Source organism: Lycorma delicatula, chromosome 1, assembly GCF_047948215.1.
Source record: "Lycorma delicatula isolate Av1 chromosome 1, ASM4794821v1, whole genome shotgun sequence".
NCBI classification, from domain to species: domain Eukaryota; kingdom Metazoa; phylum Arthropoda; class Insecta; order Hemiptera; family Fulgoridae; genus Lycorma; species Lycorma delicatula.
This window is the reverse complement of record NC_134455.1, coordinates 303,646,449-303,663,971: the sequence shown is the minus strand read 5'-3', so window position 1 is coordinate 303,663,971 and position 17,523 is coordinate 303,646,449. Positions and strand designations below refer to the sequence as shown.

At 31.1% G+C, this 17,523-nt stretch overlaps 1 protein-coding gene across 2 annotated transcripts in view; it reads left to right on the top strand.

The window, feature by feature from the left end:
- The window catches only part of Clic (chloride intracellular channel protein 5), a 171,963-nt gene that overhangs the window by 141,833 nt on the left and 12,607 nt on the right, over positions 1 to 17,523 (top strand). For both annotated transcript variants that reach the window (XM_075380482.1, XM_075380492.1), the window contains exons 3-4: positions 2,098 to 2,260; positions 11,311 to 11,485. In XM_075380482.1, the coding sequence (XP_075236597.1) occupies positions 2,098 to 2,260; positions 11,311 to 11,485 (338 nt within the window). The remainder of the gene's footprint in view (positions 1 to 2,097; positions 2,261 to 11,310; positions 11,486 to 17,523) is intronic.

The following is a 17,523-nucleotide window of genomic DNA, read 5'->3' as shown; positions in this document are numbered from 1 at the left end:
TCCAAAACACAGTAGTACATTTTTAAATTTTGAATTTTTTTTGTTGTAAATCTAGAAGGATACATAAGTAAACCTTACTACCTTATAAAATTTCATCTTATAGTCTCTTGGAAAATAAAATTTAATTTAAATAAATATGTACTTTCATTTATTTGCCCAGTAGGTTTGGGGAAAAATAACTACATAAATGAGTTTTTATGAATACATACTGTGTTTGCAATATATTAGCATGTTTTCAGATGAAGTGTTCGGGGATATTGTGACTCATTGCATTGTTACCACCACTAGCGTAAACAAACAAGTCAAGGCATTGTACGATTCACTTATTCTGTTGAGTTTATTACCTAAGTTTTGAATACAAACACTATACTATATAGTTTTTACAATCAAATGTAGAGTCATGTTTTAGAAGAAGTTACTTACTGCACATCTTGTTAGCGACTTAATTTGGAGAGGGAAAATAACCCATTGACTATTCCACCTAAACTGCAAATTTAATTTCAAATCTGATGATGGGTGAACCGTAGAATATTTTTAAAAGGTGGAAAGATAGTTATTTATTATTTTAGCTACTGTTTTTAATTATTCAGCCAGAATCGTATTTTGCAATAAGGATTTACGGTTCTATTTAAGGATATAGTAAACATTATTGGCATATCAAATAGTTGATTTTGTCGGCTGTGTTATTAGTTTACAACTGGTTTTTGAAAATCAGTGCATTTAGTAAAATAACTTATTAAATAATTTATATAAAAATTCATTTGAGGCAGTGACTTCAGGCTTAATACTACATAAAATTCTCCAGTTTCTGTCTATTAACTTTATAAAAAGTATGAAAGTCAGTCTAATTTAAACTGAATGATGGTCTTTTTTTATATATTATGTAGTACTCTGTATTACTACTCCAAGAGATGCCAATAAGATAAGAGATTAGCTAAGAGATGCTGCTTGTAGCAAGAGATCACAGCTTTGGATAAATAGCAATTAAAAAATTCATAACAACAGCACTGTGGCCCATCCGTTACAATTTATTCAGAGATTCTTGAAAAACATATCATTGAACGACTAGAGCTTAAAATTCCGCTTAAAGGAAAGAGATTTGAAGACAGAGAAGAAATGTAACAAGAGGACTTATGGTGGTTACTAAAATTGATTTTTAAAGATGCTGCCAATAATAGAAACATTGCTGGGATAAGTATGTTATATTAGAAGATACCTACGTTAAGAGATGTTATGAACTAAACAGGTTAAGTATTTTTGTTTTTACTAACCAAATTTGGATAAATTTTAATCGCACCTCTCATACATACACAGCATTCTGAAAGTTGTAATCTCAAAAACAGAAATTAACTTTTTTCTTTTATTAAATTCCACCAAGTTTAAAAATATAATATTTATTTGTAGCATTGAAACTAAATTGAAAATGATTAATTATTGCCTTCATGAAGCATGACTAGATCTTAAATATCAGTATCAAATATAGATTTATTTTCAGTTATGTTTCATATAAAATATAACAAAACTATTCACTGCTGTAATATTAATTGATCCAATAAATAATCTGATAATTTGGCTATTGATATTGCATTACTAGCAATTTTTTTTTTTTTTTTACTAAAAAAAAATACATTAAGAATTTAATTATGGCAGTCTGGCAGTCCATGAGCTTGAACATATTCTCATCATATTCCTTTACTATTATATCATTTAACCATGATAGATCCTTTCAATTTGATTATTACTTATAAGCTGCTTATCACCCAAAAATACTTCTTAATATTTGAGCATGTGGCAGTTGGATGTAGTTATCAGGACTGTATGGTAGGTGACTGAAAACACCCCATTCAAATCTTCCCAGCAAAAAAAAATTATGTCACAATTAATGTAGATACTGATTGTCAAGTAGTAACGCATTGCCTCTTTCTCATTGCCAATTTTCAATTTTAATTACATATCCACAGTAACTTGACAATGTCTATTTATTCATCATCATAACTACATTTGAACAAGCCTATTTTTCTGCTGGTAAGTTTAACTTGGATTTCTTTATGTCTAAAAGATAAAAATCTTATAATGCATTTATTTTCTGTGTTACAGGACAAACTTTGAAGCTACTCCACCTCCAATTTTGATTGATAACGGGTTAGCTGTATTAGAGAATGAAAAGATTGAACGACATATAATGAAAAATGTGCCAGGTGGACATAACTTATTCATACAGGACAAGGAAGTTGCTACACTTATAGAAAATTTGTATAGTGTAAGTTTTCTGTTCTTAGTGAAATTAAGTGTATTTGTTGACATGGATTTTTATTTACTTTGTACCCGTAGTAGTACAGGAAATCATCTTTAGTCTATAGTCAGTTGATTGGTTTTTGGTTTAAGCAATGGGCCTCCACTCTGCTCGGCATCATTTTATTTTCCCATTGTTGGTAACAAAAGGAATACACTGCTCTCAATCAAAATGAAAAGCCCTTCTTCCCAATTTTTACATCTACATTTAGCGGCTCCCACAGTGTAATTGTTAAAAAATTAATTAATAAATGATGTACATATACATTCATGTATTGGTTAATTTTGGCTTAATATTTTAAGTGAACAATCTATAAATCATAGTGCAGTAGCATGTTTACTAAGAGATTGATTTTAATTAAATTGTTAAAAAACTGGATGAAAAGATTGAGAATTGGAAATATATTCCAATCACCTTCCAAGGTGATTGGAAACTTACTTAGAAGTATTGTCATCAGAAATATTGTTGAAAATTTTTCAATAATTTTTTTGAAGAAAAAAATTAAAGTAACTGTAATTCAAAGAATGTTATTTTTTGTAAATTTGATTGTTTTAGTGTATTAATTTGGATTTTATTTGATCATTTTACTTTAAATGAACCATTATGTGTTGGCAACAATTTTAGCCTTTACCAGACAGAATGTTAGAAGGTAAATCCCACCTGAAAAAATAAAAAGTTGTATTAAAGTTCTTTACTTTCCAGACCTTCATATTAATTTTCCTATTTAAAAATCCCAAATTGCTATCATTTGAGGTGTTGTTAACTCATTGATAAAACAGATAATCACGCAGGATAACATTTTTGGGCCCTTTTATAGTATTCATTTAACAAATTGATGATGTTTCCTTTTAGTTAAGAAATTTTTTAACAGTAATAATAATTTCAATTAACAACATACCTGGATTTTTTTGCTGTTGTGGACAGAACAAATTTTTAAGCTCGATACAAATGCTGGGAAAGTAATTCCAGCAACATTTTTGTTCGTTTAATAATGATGCCCTGAGTTAGTAATGTTATTCAAATTTCACATCAGGTTGTTATAGATTTGATTAATATAATTTATGTAGCATTAAGCAATAAATTCTTGGAAATGTTATCTTGGTTATGTTCCATATATTCCATATATATATATCTTGTTATATATTCCCTTAAAAACTATTTATGCTTATCAGTTCTTTTGATGTTACAGTTTTCAGTGATCTAGTTCAGTTTTCTAGTGAATTTATAAGCAAGATAATAATTGCCCAAATATAAGAATATTTTTAGGCATCTCTTATATTGCTGCCAAAATTGGGAATGTGATGATCACCTGATGCTACAGTATTTTATTTATTTATTTTTAATAATTAATTTTATTTCTCCTAAGTTAGCAATAAAAATACTTCCAAAATATGAATTTGACTGTATATGCTGGCTTTAAAGCTTTGCAAATTAGTTTATAGTGGTTTTTTCTTTACCTTTCACTTAGCTGTATCATTCATTTATCTAAATATGCCTGAATGGTAATGGAACAACATAGGTTTGTTTGTACCTGTAGATGAAATCAACTGGACTTTTTTTATTAAGTTTACAAATCTGGTTTGAGTGACAGTGTGGCAGTAATTATAATTTATTATTTTAAGTGTTAAGTCATCTAAATTATTTATTTTTCTTACAAAACAACATTATTATTCTTGAAAATAAAGAAGATTTAGCATAAAAAATTATTGCTCCTTTTGTTTGGTATCAAGAACAAATCTTTCTTGTTTCTTGAGCACTGAAAGAGAGTATTGCCAAATGTATATTCTATTAAAAACAAATGTAAGTTGTAGTTTAGAGAGGGTGTGTTTTTTCACAATTTCATTTAATACAGCTTGAAGTATTCAGCTTTTGATACTTTACTGGAATTCTTTTACTTCCTATTCACATTCATTTGCCGTACAAACTGTTCATAAGCTTAGGAGAGTCATTGGATCAAGAAATTGACAGTAAATTTTTTTAGAATAATTAAGTTGATATAATATTATGCACAAGGCATTGTGGAGAATATTTTGTACATACAATTTTTTTTGTATGCACTTGCTGTAATAAATAATCTTCAATTTTGATGGCATTTTTATTATTGTTTTATTTAAAAGATGTACTGTATATTCTATTTAAACAGACTGTTCTAGTAGTTAATAGTGTATTTTATTGCCTAGAAATGTTTAATTCTTTTTTTTGCTTCCAAAATTCCAGTAGAAAAAGCTCTTTTATATACTAAATAAATACCATATTCACAAGTGAGGGTTCTGATGAAGTGAAACCTATTGATTATTACCAATATTGGACAAGATATTAACAACTGTATACTATACTTTAGTTGTTGAATTAATTAATGTGAGATTGAACAAAACCACTCACTAATTAGGCTTAAAGCCTGTTGTGAAGCAATATGATCTCAAAAAGAGTATGAATGTAATTAGATTATAATGTATAAAGATTCAGTTATATTTTAACGAAGTAAAAATATTAGATTTTTGCAGCTGAAACATTATCAATCTGAACATTTTTAATTATTGATCTTAGGTTAATCCTCTTTTTAAATTAAGACTATTATAATTGTTTTTACTAAGTATTCATTTCTTGCACTTTAATATTAAACTGTCTACATCATTAATCTTTATCTCAGTATATTTTTCTTATTTATTTCCAGCCTGAACTTTACACTGTTATTATACAGGAAGAAAGTATGCATATGTAATGCTAAGAAATTTTGAAACTAGCTCCTGACTGGTTAGTGATGACATCTGTTTTTTTTGTGACTAATGGTTGAATTTAGCTTTTTTTTTAAGAGCAAGTTTTAACACATTCATTCATTTCCACCTTATGAAACTGTAGTTGGAAACGTGATACATTTTGTTAAATTTTTGTTCATCATGATTGTGGTAAAAATAATTTTATTGAAGTAGATATTAAAGTCACTTTAATTAAACTTATTTTAAAACATTTTGTTCAAATTTTTATTGTAGTTGCTTTTGATTTTAAGTTTGATGAATATTTTAATGTCTGTCTGTATGCTTTCACATCAGTTACAGTGCATTGTTGTCATTTATGTTAGGAAAATCATTACTTAAATTATTAATTTAATAAAAATTAATATCCATTTTTATTTAGATAAACCAGAAGAAGCATCTTCTGCCAATGTCAAGGTATGATGTTTGTTATATAAATAAGTAGTTGATGTTAATTGATTTCATTTTTGCTGAATTACACTTTATGTGAAATGAAATGACAATGCGTTATATGCAGATTATTCTTTTAGTTGTTTTAGCTGAAATAGAGTTTCTAACTTAAACTTTCCTTAACACATATTCATTTTTTTTTTGACAGTTGAAAAAATAGTAGCATGTGTGTTGTTTTATCTTTACCATTAAATTATTCAGATTTTCTTGATAATTTAGAAAAATTTAAATAAAAATTTATTGTCATAGCACTCATTTGTAATGTAAACCTGACAGCAGCAATAACATTTTTGTAATTTTTTTTTTGTTTTTGTTTATGTACCTTTTGTGTTTGAAAGTTTTGTTTGTTATTTACTTCCAATAAAATACTGTTTATTAACTTAAAAATAATGATTATTATTTGTTGTTCGAGGAATTCTAAGATATTTGAAAATATATCTATAATTAAAGGCTACAGAAAACAGATAAACTAAAATATCTTAATAATGTTTTTGGTATATGATATGCTGAAGGTTCAGATTTACTCTGCTATCTATAATCCTTTTTTAAATATCAGTGTGTGATATTGTTTGTTTTTTTTTTATTTATTTAAGAGAAATCATAAAAGATATAATTAAATATTATTAACCATTTATAAAATTAATCAAAACAATTCTTTTTTTCTTATTAAAACCTGTGGTATTGGTCTGAGCACAGCATATAATGAAAACTAATGTTTTCATTATATACTGCTAATGGATTGCAGAACAGAGTGGAGGGGAGAATACTATGAGGTGTGACAGGAAAGTTTTAAGACTGGGATTGTAATACGAAATGTACTTACAGGCTCTTGTGATGAATCTCCTTCAAAGCAGTCCCCTTTTAACTGAACACAACTTCTTTTGGAAGCATTCTTAGAAATTTTTTTTCTTAAGGGTGTTAAGAACCTTCTCTGTGTTTGCATGGATGTCTTTAATCGAATCAAATGAAAGTTGCTATTTCAGCAAAAATTTCAGTTTAGGAAACAGGTACAAGTCAGCAGGGGTGGCTAAATCAGGGTAGTAGGGAAGTAGCAGAAGCACAGAAATTTGGAATTTGGCCCAAAATTCCATGAGGAGAGTGCATGATGAGCCGGTGTGTTGTGTTGAATTCTTGTTTTGCCAGAATGCAGGCCTTTTCTTCCATTAATTTTTATGCAAATGCTGAAGAACACTTATAATATTTCTGGTTGACCGCCTAATTCATGATGATATGTCAGTATGTTGGGTATTCTGGTATGTCAGGCAAATTCATGATGCACAATACCTGTAAAATCAAAGAAAACCACCAACATTGTCTCACAACCGTCATCTTCCAATTGATTTGCAGCCATCTTTGGATCTTTTGAACCAGATAAAAACATTTGACTAGATCAGACATTATCCCCAAAAGATTTTTAAGAGTTCATAAGTCTCCGAAGCTGATTTCCCAGTTTTTAAACAAAATTTGACACTCATTGTTCCATTTTGCAGAATCAATAATCTGCCAAGAACTGAAAATATATCAGGATGCCACTCTTTACTGAAAAAAGATATTGCAGTGATCTTTTCAGGATGTCTCAAGGACAAAATGAGCTTCCCCTTCCACACATTGGAACAAGCCTAGCAGTGCCGGCACCTGTCTTAAAACTTTAAGTCGCACTTCATAAAGTGTTACGAAAACATTAAATGTTATGCTATAACAATCTTTAAAAAATTGTAATTCTTTAAATTTTTAATTTTTACCAAGGTTAGTAAGTTGTTGGTAGTTTTTTTTTTGTTTATTTTATGCCAATATCAGTTTTTATGTCAATTCTTTTTTTTTAAGTTTATTAAACATTTTTTAAATGTTAATTTTATTTAAAATGAGTAGCCCATAAACTTTTTGGTGTGAAAAGATTGTTCACCAGTAGACAGGATTTTATCTTGGTTAAAATAAGAAAAGAAATTACAAAAACGGTTAAAGAAACTTTCATCAAACTCTTGAGCTAAGTCTGTGCAAACCAGTTAGTTTTAGTTTATTTATTAATTTTGTTTGTAAGTGTTATATGGTTTCCTTAAGTTTTCAACTATTTTTCCTGCATTTTCAATTGAAAATGCTTTAAATAATAAATTGACATTAAAGATTATATTATTCTATAACAGTTCAGTTTTAGCAATGACCACAAATAATTAAAATCTATAGTAAATGTATAATAATCTATAATAATTAACTATATATAAAAGTAATTTTTTTTTGTTTAAAAATTTTTCCACATAAATTATCAAGAAGATACAACAGATCATGAGAGGAATTAATTCAGCAAATAATTAAGAATATTAAAAATCTTAATATTTGGTTAAAAGTAAAACTTAAACATTACAGAAAGAAAAAAGTTGGACAACTTGTTATATTGAGAAACTCCTTATTTGGAAGTTAAAAAATGATCTATCTATATGCATATAAAGAAAGTCTTGATTAAATATTGTATTTTTTATTAAAAATAAGCCAAGGGTGTGGTTAAAAAGGTGTCTGCACTGACAGTCAGTAATGACAGTACATCAAGGCTGCTGTATCAGAAATTCTAGATTACTAAAAGTTACTTTCATAACTAGAGTAAGTTTTATATTACTAAATGCACTTATCATGAGTCGAATTAATATTTATTTTTTAAAGAAATAAATGTGTACTTATTGCAAAATAAAATTATTTATTTTTTAGATGTGGCAGGCCAGATTTTAACAACAGTTTATGCTTATTAAAATGTTAATTCTGTGCGTGTGGGGTAGCTTTTATATTTTATTTTGAGTGTGGTAGAAAATGTTTTCAGAATTGTTTCTTCATTTAGTATGGAGATGTTATAAATAATTATGAATGTTTATGGTTTAGCCAAATGTTGAGTAGCCTTTTTATACTCGTGACCGGCTCAAACAGTTGAAAAGGTTTTGATAATATTAACAGAGTATAATAAAAAATTTTATAAAGAGTGAAATCATTAGCTTCTAAGGTATTGATTCTCAAACTTTTTCACCCACCACCCACAAATCAAACATTTTCTAGTGCCCCCAAAATTGTTAAATTTACCATGTGTTAAAAATAATAATTGAAATTGCTGTTTTTAAGATGTGCTCTTAAAAATAGCAATTACATTTATTGTTTTAAAATGTGGCGTTTCTGAGTTGAAACTTGCATTTTAAATGAGAGCAATTAAAACACATACTTCATCATATTTGGAAGTATTTTTATTAAAATTGCTTTCAAAAGAATACATATAGTGATAATAAAGAATAACAATAGTGACAGCATATTGAATTGATTTTGTGTTAAGCTGAGAGTGGGTGATACATGTTTCAGTCTCAATCTTTAAAGATTTCAATACCTCGGCACAAAATCAATAAAAGCCAGAAACTGCAACGCTATATTAAAGACCTCACAATTTGTCATTAAAGCTAGATCAGAGAGCTCAAGACCCTTTAATTTCCATATTTATTTGTATTAATCATAAAATATAGATTTCCTTTCATTTTTTATACTAGTGTAGTAAGCTTTAATTTTATTTTAGTTTGAAATATCAGGAAAACAATTTTTGCCTTTTTTTAATCGGTCATCACCTTCCTAGACTGCTTGAACACCCCTCAATTTTCTGTGGGCTCCCCTGAAGGCCTCCAGCGCCCAAAAGCGGGTGTTATCGCCCAATTTGAGAACGAATGTTCTAAGGTATACTAATACCTTGCAGCAGGAAAATTTTTTCTTCTGCTCTGCACTGACAATCAAAAGCTTTGTTTAATTATTAAACTGGTCAGATAAAAAATGTAACTTCCTATTTAACACTGCTCTATTTCTTTATAACTTGACCCTGTTTAAGCTCAAGACTTATTACTTAATCATAACAATAACAAAATAAATAACCAATATATTTCCATAATGTGAATGAAGTAATTTCATAAACCACAGTTTTTATATTAAGACAAAATCACTGTTATGCTAATGTGTTTAAATAATAGTTTTATTTTCACTTTTGGTCAACTTTTATTATTTTTTTTAAAAAAGTAATGTAAAAATAAAGTTTAGCAAATTAATTGAAGTGAACTCCAATTTTATCTTTGTAGAAAGGTATATGTGCTTATTAGGAATAAATGAGTAATTTTCATATTATGTAGCCTAAAATAATTTAAAAAGAAAGAAGAAGAAAAAGCATTTTATAACGTTAAAATATGTAATTATATTCGTTTAACCTGTGTGTAGATTACATCCTTTTTAAAATATTTGCCAGTTACTTGACAAACATTCAATCACTTGATCAATATGCTAGTGCTCATATTTTTCTTCAATTTTATAATAAAAATCATTATATGTATTTTGAAGTGATCTTATCAAAACTGATTAAGTTTTTATTATTTTTTTTTTAAACGTATATATTGGGGAAAAAAAATTGTTGATAAGTGCAATTGATTCTGTGTAAAACAAATAAAGACGAACCATTTCATTAAATTTGTAAACTTGATATTATTTATTTACTGAAATTTCCTTAGTTGTATTATCTACTTATTTTAAAAGTTATTGCAAGCAGTACTGAATATTTAAAATAATTGTGAAATAAAGTTTAATTAAAATCAAATAAATTTAGAAATGATTTAATGAGATTGTATTATTTAAAGTAACAGACAAGAATAAAAAGCTTGGATAAATTTTGCGCATTACTGTTCATGTAGAAAGGTAATTTTTTTTTAAATCATGACTTTCTGAGGAAAGATGTTTGTCAGAAATTGGATGTGGCCCAATATTACTTGGAACTAGTCATAAATGTGTGTATTAGAAACCAGTTTAAAAAAATATTTATTAAACAATAAGAATGGCAACACAGAATATTCATTGTTTAGTAACAATATAGGATCAATCATCAACTAAGTTGAGCTGGTTTTATTTTAAGTGGTTGACTTTTATGCTAACTTTCATTTTTTACTTAGAATGTAAAACCATATTGTATGATTTTTTTACCCAACAGTTTTTATTTTTGTTCTTTAATAAACCATTCCACCTGCAACAAGAATGGTAATGCCTTTACATTCCATATTGAAAGTTCTGGATTCGATTCCCCATCAGTGTGGCATTCTTTATATACAAATAAATTAATTTTCTTGTAAAAAACAAGATGGCTGATTGATAGCTGTGGTTGAGCATAACTAATTATAAGAATAACTAATAATACTCAAAATCGAACCAAACCCGTTATATAGGGAGAATATGATAAACATTTTGGCAAGGTAAATGTTAGGTAGAAATTTTTTTTACAAAAAAATTCTTAGATAATATTCCTATTTACTCTTAGTTAACAATGAATATTCTCTGCTACTGTTAATAAATTAAGGTTTAGAACTTATTTTTATAAAGTCTTTAAGAATGATTTCTAATACACAAAACAATATTAGGCCGTAGCTGAATTCTCTGGTTTTCTTTACACATAATATCCTGAATTCTTTATTATAGTCTCAGCCTTTCTTATAGTACTTAATATTTAAAGATAAAAAAATTAAAAATACAAAAATTTTGTTCAGTGTTGGTCATAAACCAAATTTTGATGACAATTTAAGCATTTTGTATATAACTTATTTTAAGAAAAAACTAATTAAAAAAAAAATTGTGATTTTTCCTTGCTAATAATTAAACTGATATTATTTTAAAAAATGTGTATGGTTAAATATTTTTTGCAGAAATAAATTTTATTTCTACCATATTTTCATTTTATTACTTTAATGTAATTTTGTTACACTTTAACTTTACATTCCAATGAATTTCACTACAATAAGTTATTTTTTTTTTTTTACCTTTCGGTTTCAGAAATTGAAGTTAATGCTCCTCAAGAAGGATGATGTAAGTACAAACAGTTTAATGTCACATCTTCGAAAAATCAGTGAACACTTGGGCCAAAAAGGTACCAGATTTTTGACTGGTGACACTATGTGTTGCTTTGACTGTGAATTGATGCCTCGTCTTCAGCATATAAGGGTGGCAGGTTAGTTAGTTTCACTGTTCATTTAATGCTGAATGCTCAACATTTTCTTAGCATTTTTCTGTTCAACCTTTGCTGATAACTTTTTAAAAAATAATATTAAGGGATGTACCAATAATGCCACTTTTTTTGCTCACAAACCAAAATTTTGAAACAATTGTTTATACTGATTTCAGATAAATTCTCTCTTGTTTTATGTAAACTTTTATGTCACTGAAAGTCTTCATAAAATGAATCCTTATTATGATCATTTAAAAATAAAAAAATTAAGGAAGAACTGAGAAATTATATGACTGCTGCTTGTCCAAGAAGTTTGTTTAACTTATACTTTTTTATTTCTTACAAGCATTCTTTAATTAGAAGCAAATGGAAAAGCAAGCTATCTCTGCCTTTTATTACTCTTTCAAACTAAGACTTAAAGTTCCATATTTGTTATTTTCTTACTTATGTTGGAATGAGTTTCAATGCTAATCTATCAGTTTTTCTCTTAAATTTAATAATTCTATCATCTCAAAAATCAAGCCTCAGTTTATGTTAGAAAAATGTTTACAAAATTTATTCAGTTGATAATTGCCTCTCTAAATTTACTCGCTGTCATATGTTTTACAAGGTAGTTGCTATTGTCAAATTATAAATTACACAATCGTGGATGGTACCTAATTTGGAATATACAAGTCAAGTAGATGCATTCAAAGGAAGAGTTCGTCCAGTTTTGGGAACATTGCAGGTTTACAGCAGAAGTTGATTTCAGAATAAACTAAAAAATATGAAAATATTGAAAGCTGATAACCCTATAAAGTAGGAATTAACATTTGGAAAACACAACTTACCTTACGACTTGTGTGAAGGAAGGAACCAGTAACAAAAGAGTTTTTTCAATCCTGGTGGGAATATCCTTTCAATAGATCTCGTGATATGGTGAGACAGTGGATGAATATCAAAACCTTCAAAAAAAGATTAAGATTAATTTTTATTTATTTTTCACTGTTATTGTCACAGTTTTTACGGTTAAGTTTTCCCCCAAAGTATATTTCAAGCAAAGATTAATCGTTTACATTTTATTATTTTACACAATTATTTATGGGAAGTTTTTTGTCAAACTTCCCATAATTTTTTGCTTGATGTTTCTGCATAAAAGAAGATGGCTTTATATAATTGGATAGTAAAAAATTTATATCCATGCAATTTATTAGTTAGAAGAAATCTCATATTAAAGTTAAATTAAAGCATCAAGAGGAATTATCATGAACTTAAAAAATAAGATAAATCTCATGAAATACAGTAAACTGAGCTGTTCAGTTACATTCCAACCACATAGTTACATTCAGGCATACACATTTATTACAGCAACATAAAAAATAACCCAGTTTCATCACCACATTTTTTTTTTTTTTTTTTAGTTGTATCGTGAATCATCAACAATTATTTACTCTTCCATTCTGGTATTGTCTATGTTGCCAATGACTTACTTTGCTTGATTATCTGTGATGTTAATTTTTTGAAATATTTAAGCCATGCATTGCTTTCAATTCATTTTTTTCAACATTCTCACTACTTTCAAAGTTTGAGTTTGAATGATTGAACCTGAATAGGAGCATTAGATATTGCTTACATACTTGTGGACCAAAACTAAAGATCATCATTGGAAATCACCATTTATGTTTTGTTTGTTTTCCATCTTTACCTTATATAATGTTGTATATTACTATTTTTCTGCACCAATATTTAAAAACTAGCTGTACAATGAAAAATTAAGTTCATTTAAAATCTATATTACTTCTTTTCATTTTAGTATTTACATTTAATTACTTACTTCCATAGTATTTTAGCACATAATTAAGAAGCAAAAAGAAGAAAATTAAGCAAATAATTTTCAAATGGAAATTTTTTTTACATGTTAAAATAGTTAAAACTTTTACATTTATTGAATCACCAAACAGTTAATAAACAAGAATCATTAGTAATAAAATACTTAAATAAATGCAAGAGCAGTATAGTACTGTTATACACAGTTTTTATTAATATAAAATAACTCAGAATAGCAATAAAAATTAACACAATATGAACATTATTCACCAAATAACTGGAACTATGTAATTTATGATGGATTTTTATTTATTTCCAAAGATTATTTCCTTTCAAAAGTGTACTTCCTTATAAAACTGCATCTCGGCAGAAGATAAAAGGTTATATGTTATTACAAAGGTTATAGTAGATCAAGGTTAAGCATTCCACTATTTGTTAATATTTTGTAGAAAGTTATAATTATATTACAAGAAAAAAATATTATTGTCTGTTATTAAAGTTTTTTCTATGAAGCTAGGAGAGTATTACCTCTTACTATCATAATGTACATTTTCTTTCATTTCCGTTTTGCAAAGATTAACATAAAAAACTAGTTAATAGGCTTTCTGTTTCCATTAGAAGAGTTTTCTCTTTATTAAGAGCGTTTCTGTATACTGTAAAATTAGGACGTTTTTCTTACTGCTTTCACAGTTTTCTGTTGAAAAAAAGTAGAAATTTATATATATATTTTTCTAAATAAAGGATTTTATTGCATATCCATACTGAGAATTTTTGGAATACATTGATGTCTTATTTATTTCATATTTTTTATTTTAAAGTTTTATCTTTTGGAATGTGTAGATAAATGTGTAAATAAAATAATTAAGCTTGCATTGAATCGTTATTGAAACTGTGGTACAAATATAATAAAATTAAAGAATGAATTTTTTAATAGTTTTGTACTTATCAGCTAACTTCTAAAGTTCAAAATAATTTTTTTAACTTTTTTGTTAACTCGATCCAATTTTTATGTGCCTCCTGCATTTGAAGTAGATTCCTTGTGGTAAAAAAAGAAAATAACTAATCATGTCGGAGTTTTTTTGTGTTTTTTTGTTTTTGAGCGGGGTGTTACTTCCAGAGTGATCAGTACAGCCTTAAAGCATTACCTCAATCGCTCCAGAGTGTCGTGACAGCAGATTAGCCCACCCTGACTTGACCTCCCCCAGAGGCCCCCGTCGGTGTCTCTCCTCCATTGTAGCACTTCTGCTTCTGGATAGCCGAGATGCCCCTCCCCAGGAGAGCTGCTCTTTCCGGCCCTAACCTACTAGGTTCCAGGCATGAATTTTGCGTGCCCCTCCCCTCAACACACCTTCTCATATCATTGGGTCCTCCGTTCCATAATCGGAAGCATCCTGACTTCCCCGCTGTTGTATGCAGGCTAGCCAAGGTGTTCTAGGCAAGTAGGCTGCCTACCTGGTCCTAGATGTCACCACGTTTCATCCCGACTTCCTTCATTTTTTGAAGTCGCAAACAAATACATCAAATATAAAACAAGACAAAAAACAACATAATACAATTGAACAATTACAATTCAGAATGTACTAATTATTAAGAACCTTAATCTAATAAGTAAGCTTATTATGTTTAAGGCCGGATGTTGCTCCACCAACCCTGGAGATTGGGTATCCCTATTCCATAACTCCTTTGTTCTTTCGAAAATATTACCCCAGGTCTTCCTCCCTGCCTTTAGTCTGCAGTATCTGTGAGGCCAGTGAGCAACTTTAGCCCACTGCCTCTGACCCTGGAGCATGAATCCCACCAATGTGTCTGAGGTCAGCCAGCTAAGTCCCTTCAGCCATCTTCTACATTGAAAGAAAACATGCTCCACTGTATCCTCTTCCTCACAGTAGACAGGTCAGAATGTCCCTCCTGCCAAATCTATAGAAGTACACCCAAAACCCATCATGCCCCGAGTGGAGTTGGGTCAGGAAGTAGTCCAGTTTCCCAAATCCCCTTTGGAGCCATAGTTTGAGGCATGGTATGAACCTCCTTCATCCAGGCACCGTTTGTTGTCATCTGGGCTCCACCTTTGCTGTTCCATCAAACACTTTTCATCTCCAGCACCCAGAGATGAATTGGCGGCACTCCGGCTATCACCTCCGCCACTACTGCCGATATGGTTCTATATGCTGAGATAATCCTTATACTGGCGTTAAGAGTGAGGAATACTTCCCAATGTTCCTCCTAACCTTCCAATGCCTCATACCATACTGGGACCATGTAGAGCAATATCGAGGTTGCCATGGACAGCAACACCCTGTGCTTGCTGGCCCGTGGGCCTCCTTTGGTCGACAGGATATTTCCCAAATCTATCAGAACTCGTTTCGCTCTCTGTATCACCTTCTGGATGTGAACAGGATTGATCTAGCCATACTCCAAGGTACTTAACGCTTCTACTCTCCTGTATCATATGGCCATTGACCTGGATCTTCACTCGTCGCAGCTGCCTGCATCCAGCTAGAGTCACCATCACTGTCTTATTGGGGCCGACTGCAACCCCCACTCACGTAGCCATGTGCTTACTCTCTCTACCGCCTCGTTGGCAGTCTCTTCTACCAGATCCTCTGTACATTCAGCCACCAACAGGGCAAGGTTGTCGACATACGCAACCACCTGAACAGTTCCATCCTCAGGAGGCTATTGTACGCCACATTCCACAATAAAGGCCCTAATACTGAGCCCTCTGGTACTCCCCCGTGCATGTCAAATTCTACAGGTACCTCCCCAGTGTCTGCATAGATTCTCCTATCCCGGAAGTAGTTGTTCAGCACCGATAGGACAGAGTCAACGAGGCCTATAATCCATAATTCTTCCATGATAATATGCCAGGGTACACTATTGAATGCATTTTGGATATCCAGTAGGACCACCAATAGTATCATGTGCGCCTCTGAGTGTCCAGTGTTTTCCTTTGACCAGTCAACAACGTCCCTGATGGCATTGGGTGTTGATTTCCCTCTTGAAAATCTGTACCGATTGGGAGACAATCATCCTGCTTCAGTTCCTGTTTTATCCTTTCTGCAATCATGCTCTTTTACACTTTGCCTATGGTGTTGAGCAAACATATGGGCTGATATTTAGTCTCCCTCAGGCGGAAGCCCGCCTTGGGGAGGAGCACCAGTCGTGCTTTCTTCCAACAGCGGGGGAAGTCTCCTCTCCAGGACGGTGTTCAGAGTGTCTAGCACTGCCCCTGGATGTCGAGCAACCTGGCACTTTATCAGTGCCGCAGTCACTTTGTCTGGTCCTGGACTCTTCTTTACATTAATCCAGAAGGTCACCCACTCATCCAGCAAAAACCGCTGCGCATGGCCAACTTCCGGCTCCACCCAATCCCCGGTTGCTGGAAATAGCAACTGGACCGCTCATATGGTCTGGCCACGAGACAGTTTAGGAAGCAGTCATCTAAACCTTTTCATTGCGACCTAATAGGCCTTCCCCCAGGGGTCCGCGTTCAGTTCCCTCACCAGTCTTCGCCATGCCTCGAATTTGACCAGTTTTATTGCGTCCCTCAAATCATATACCCCTCCTGTAGGTATTGCATCTGCTCAGGCAGGGTATTACGCCGTCCCCAGGCCCACATAAGCACCTTCCTCTTCTTCTGGGTTTCCTTCCAGAGGGACGCAATTTCAGCTGACCACCAATAAACCTGTCTTGTGTGTTGTGCTGCTTCTTCGCACTTACCCTTCAGCATAGATATCAGGTCTTCTGAGTGTAGGAGTTGGGTGTCTGTCACCTACCTCCTCGATCACTTTGTCTGCTACACTCTCTAGTTGTGTTTTTGTTTGCTTTCATCGCTGAGGGGGTGCGTGGTAGCATGGTCGGGCATCTCTGATTACAAAGACAATGGCCTTTGTGATCACTGTAGCTCTCCACATCACTCACCTTCCACCACTCCATTGGGACCAGTCCATCCAGTATTGTTGTTATACTGAGGGCTGATCCCTCTCCCCTTCCCAAGAATGTAAGGACAGCAGGCTAATTCACGGCGACGAATAGCGAATAGCATTGCCAGCTCGTATCCTATGTGTATGGACCGTCTGCCACTCAGTTCTACACAATCTGCGTTTAGGATCTTGGCTAGGATCACTGGTTTCCTTGTTTCTCTTATAAGTCATTTCAGGTCTGTTAGGAGTTCCTGAAATTTATCCTGGCCGCTGTAGGGAGATATGTACACGCTGGTCAGCATGCATTCTATT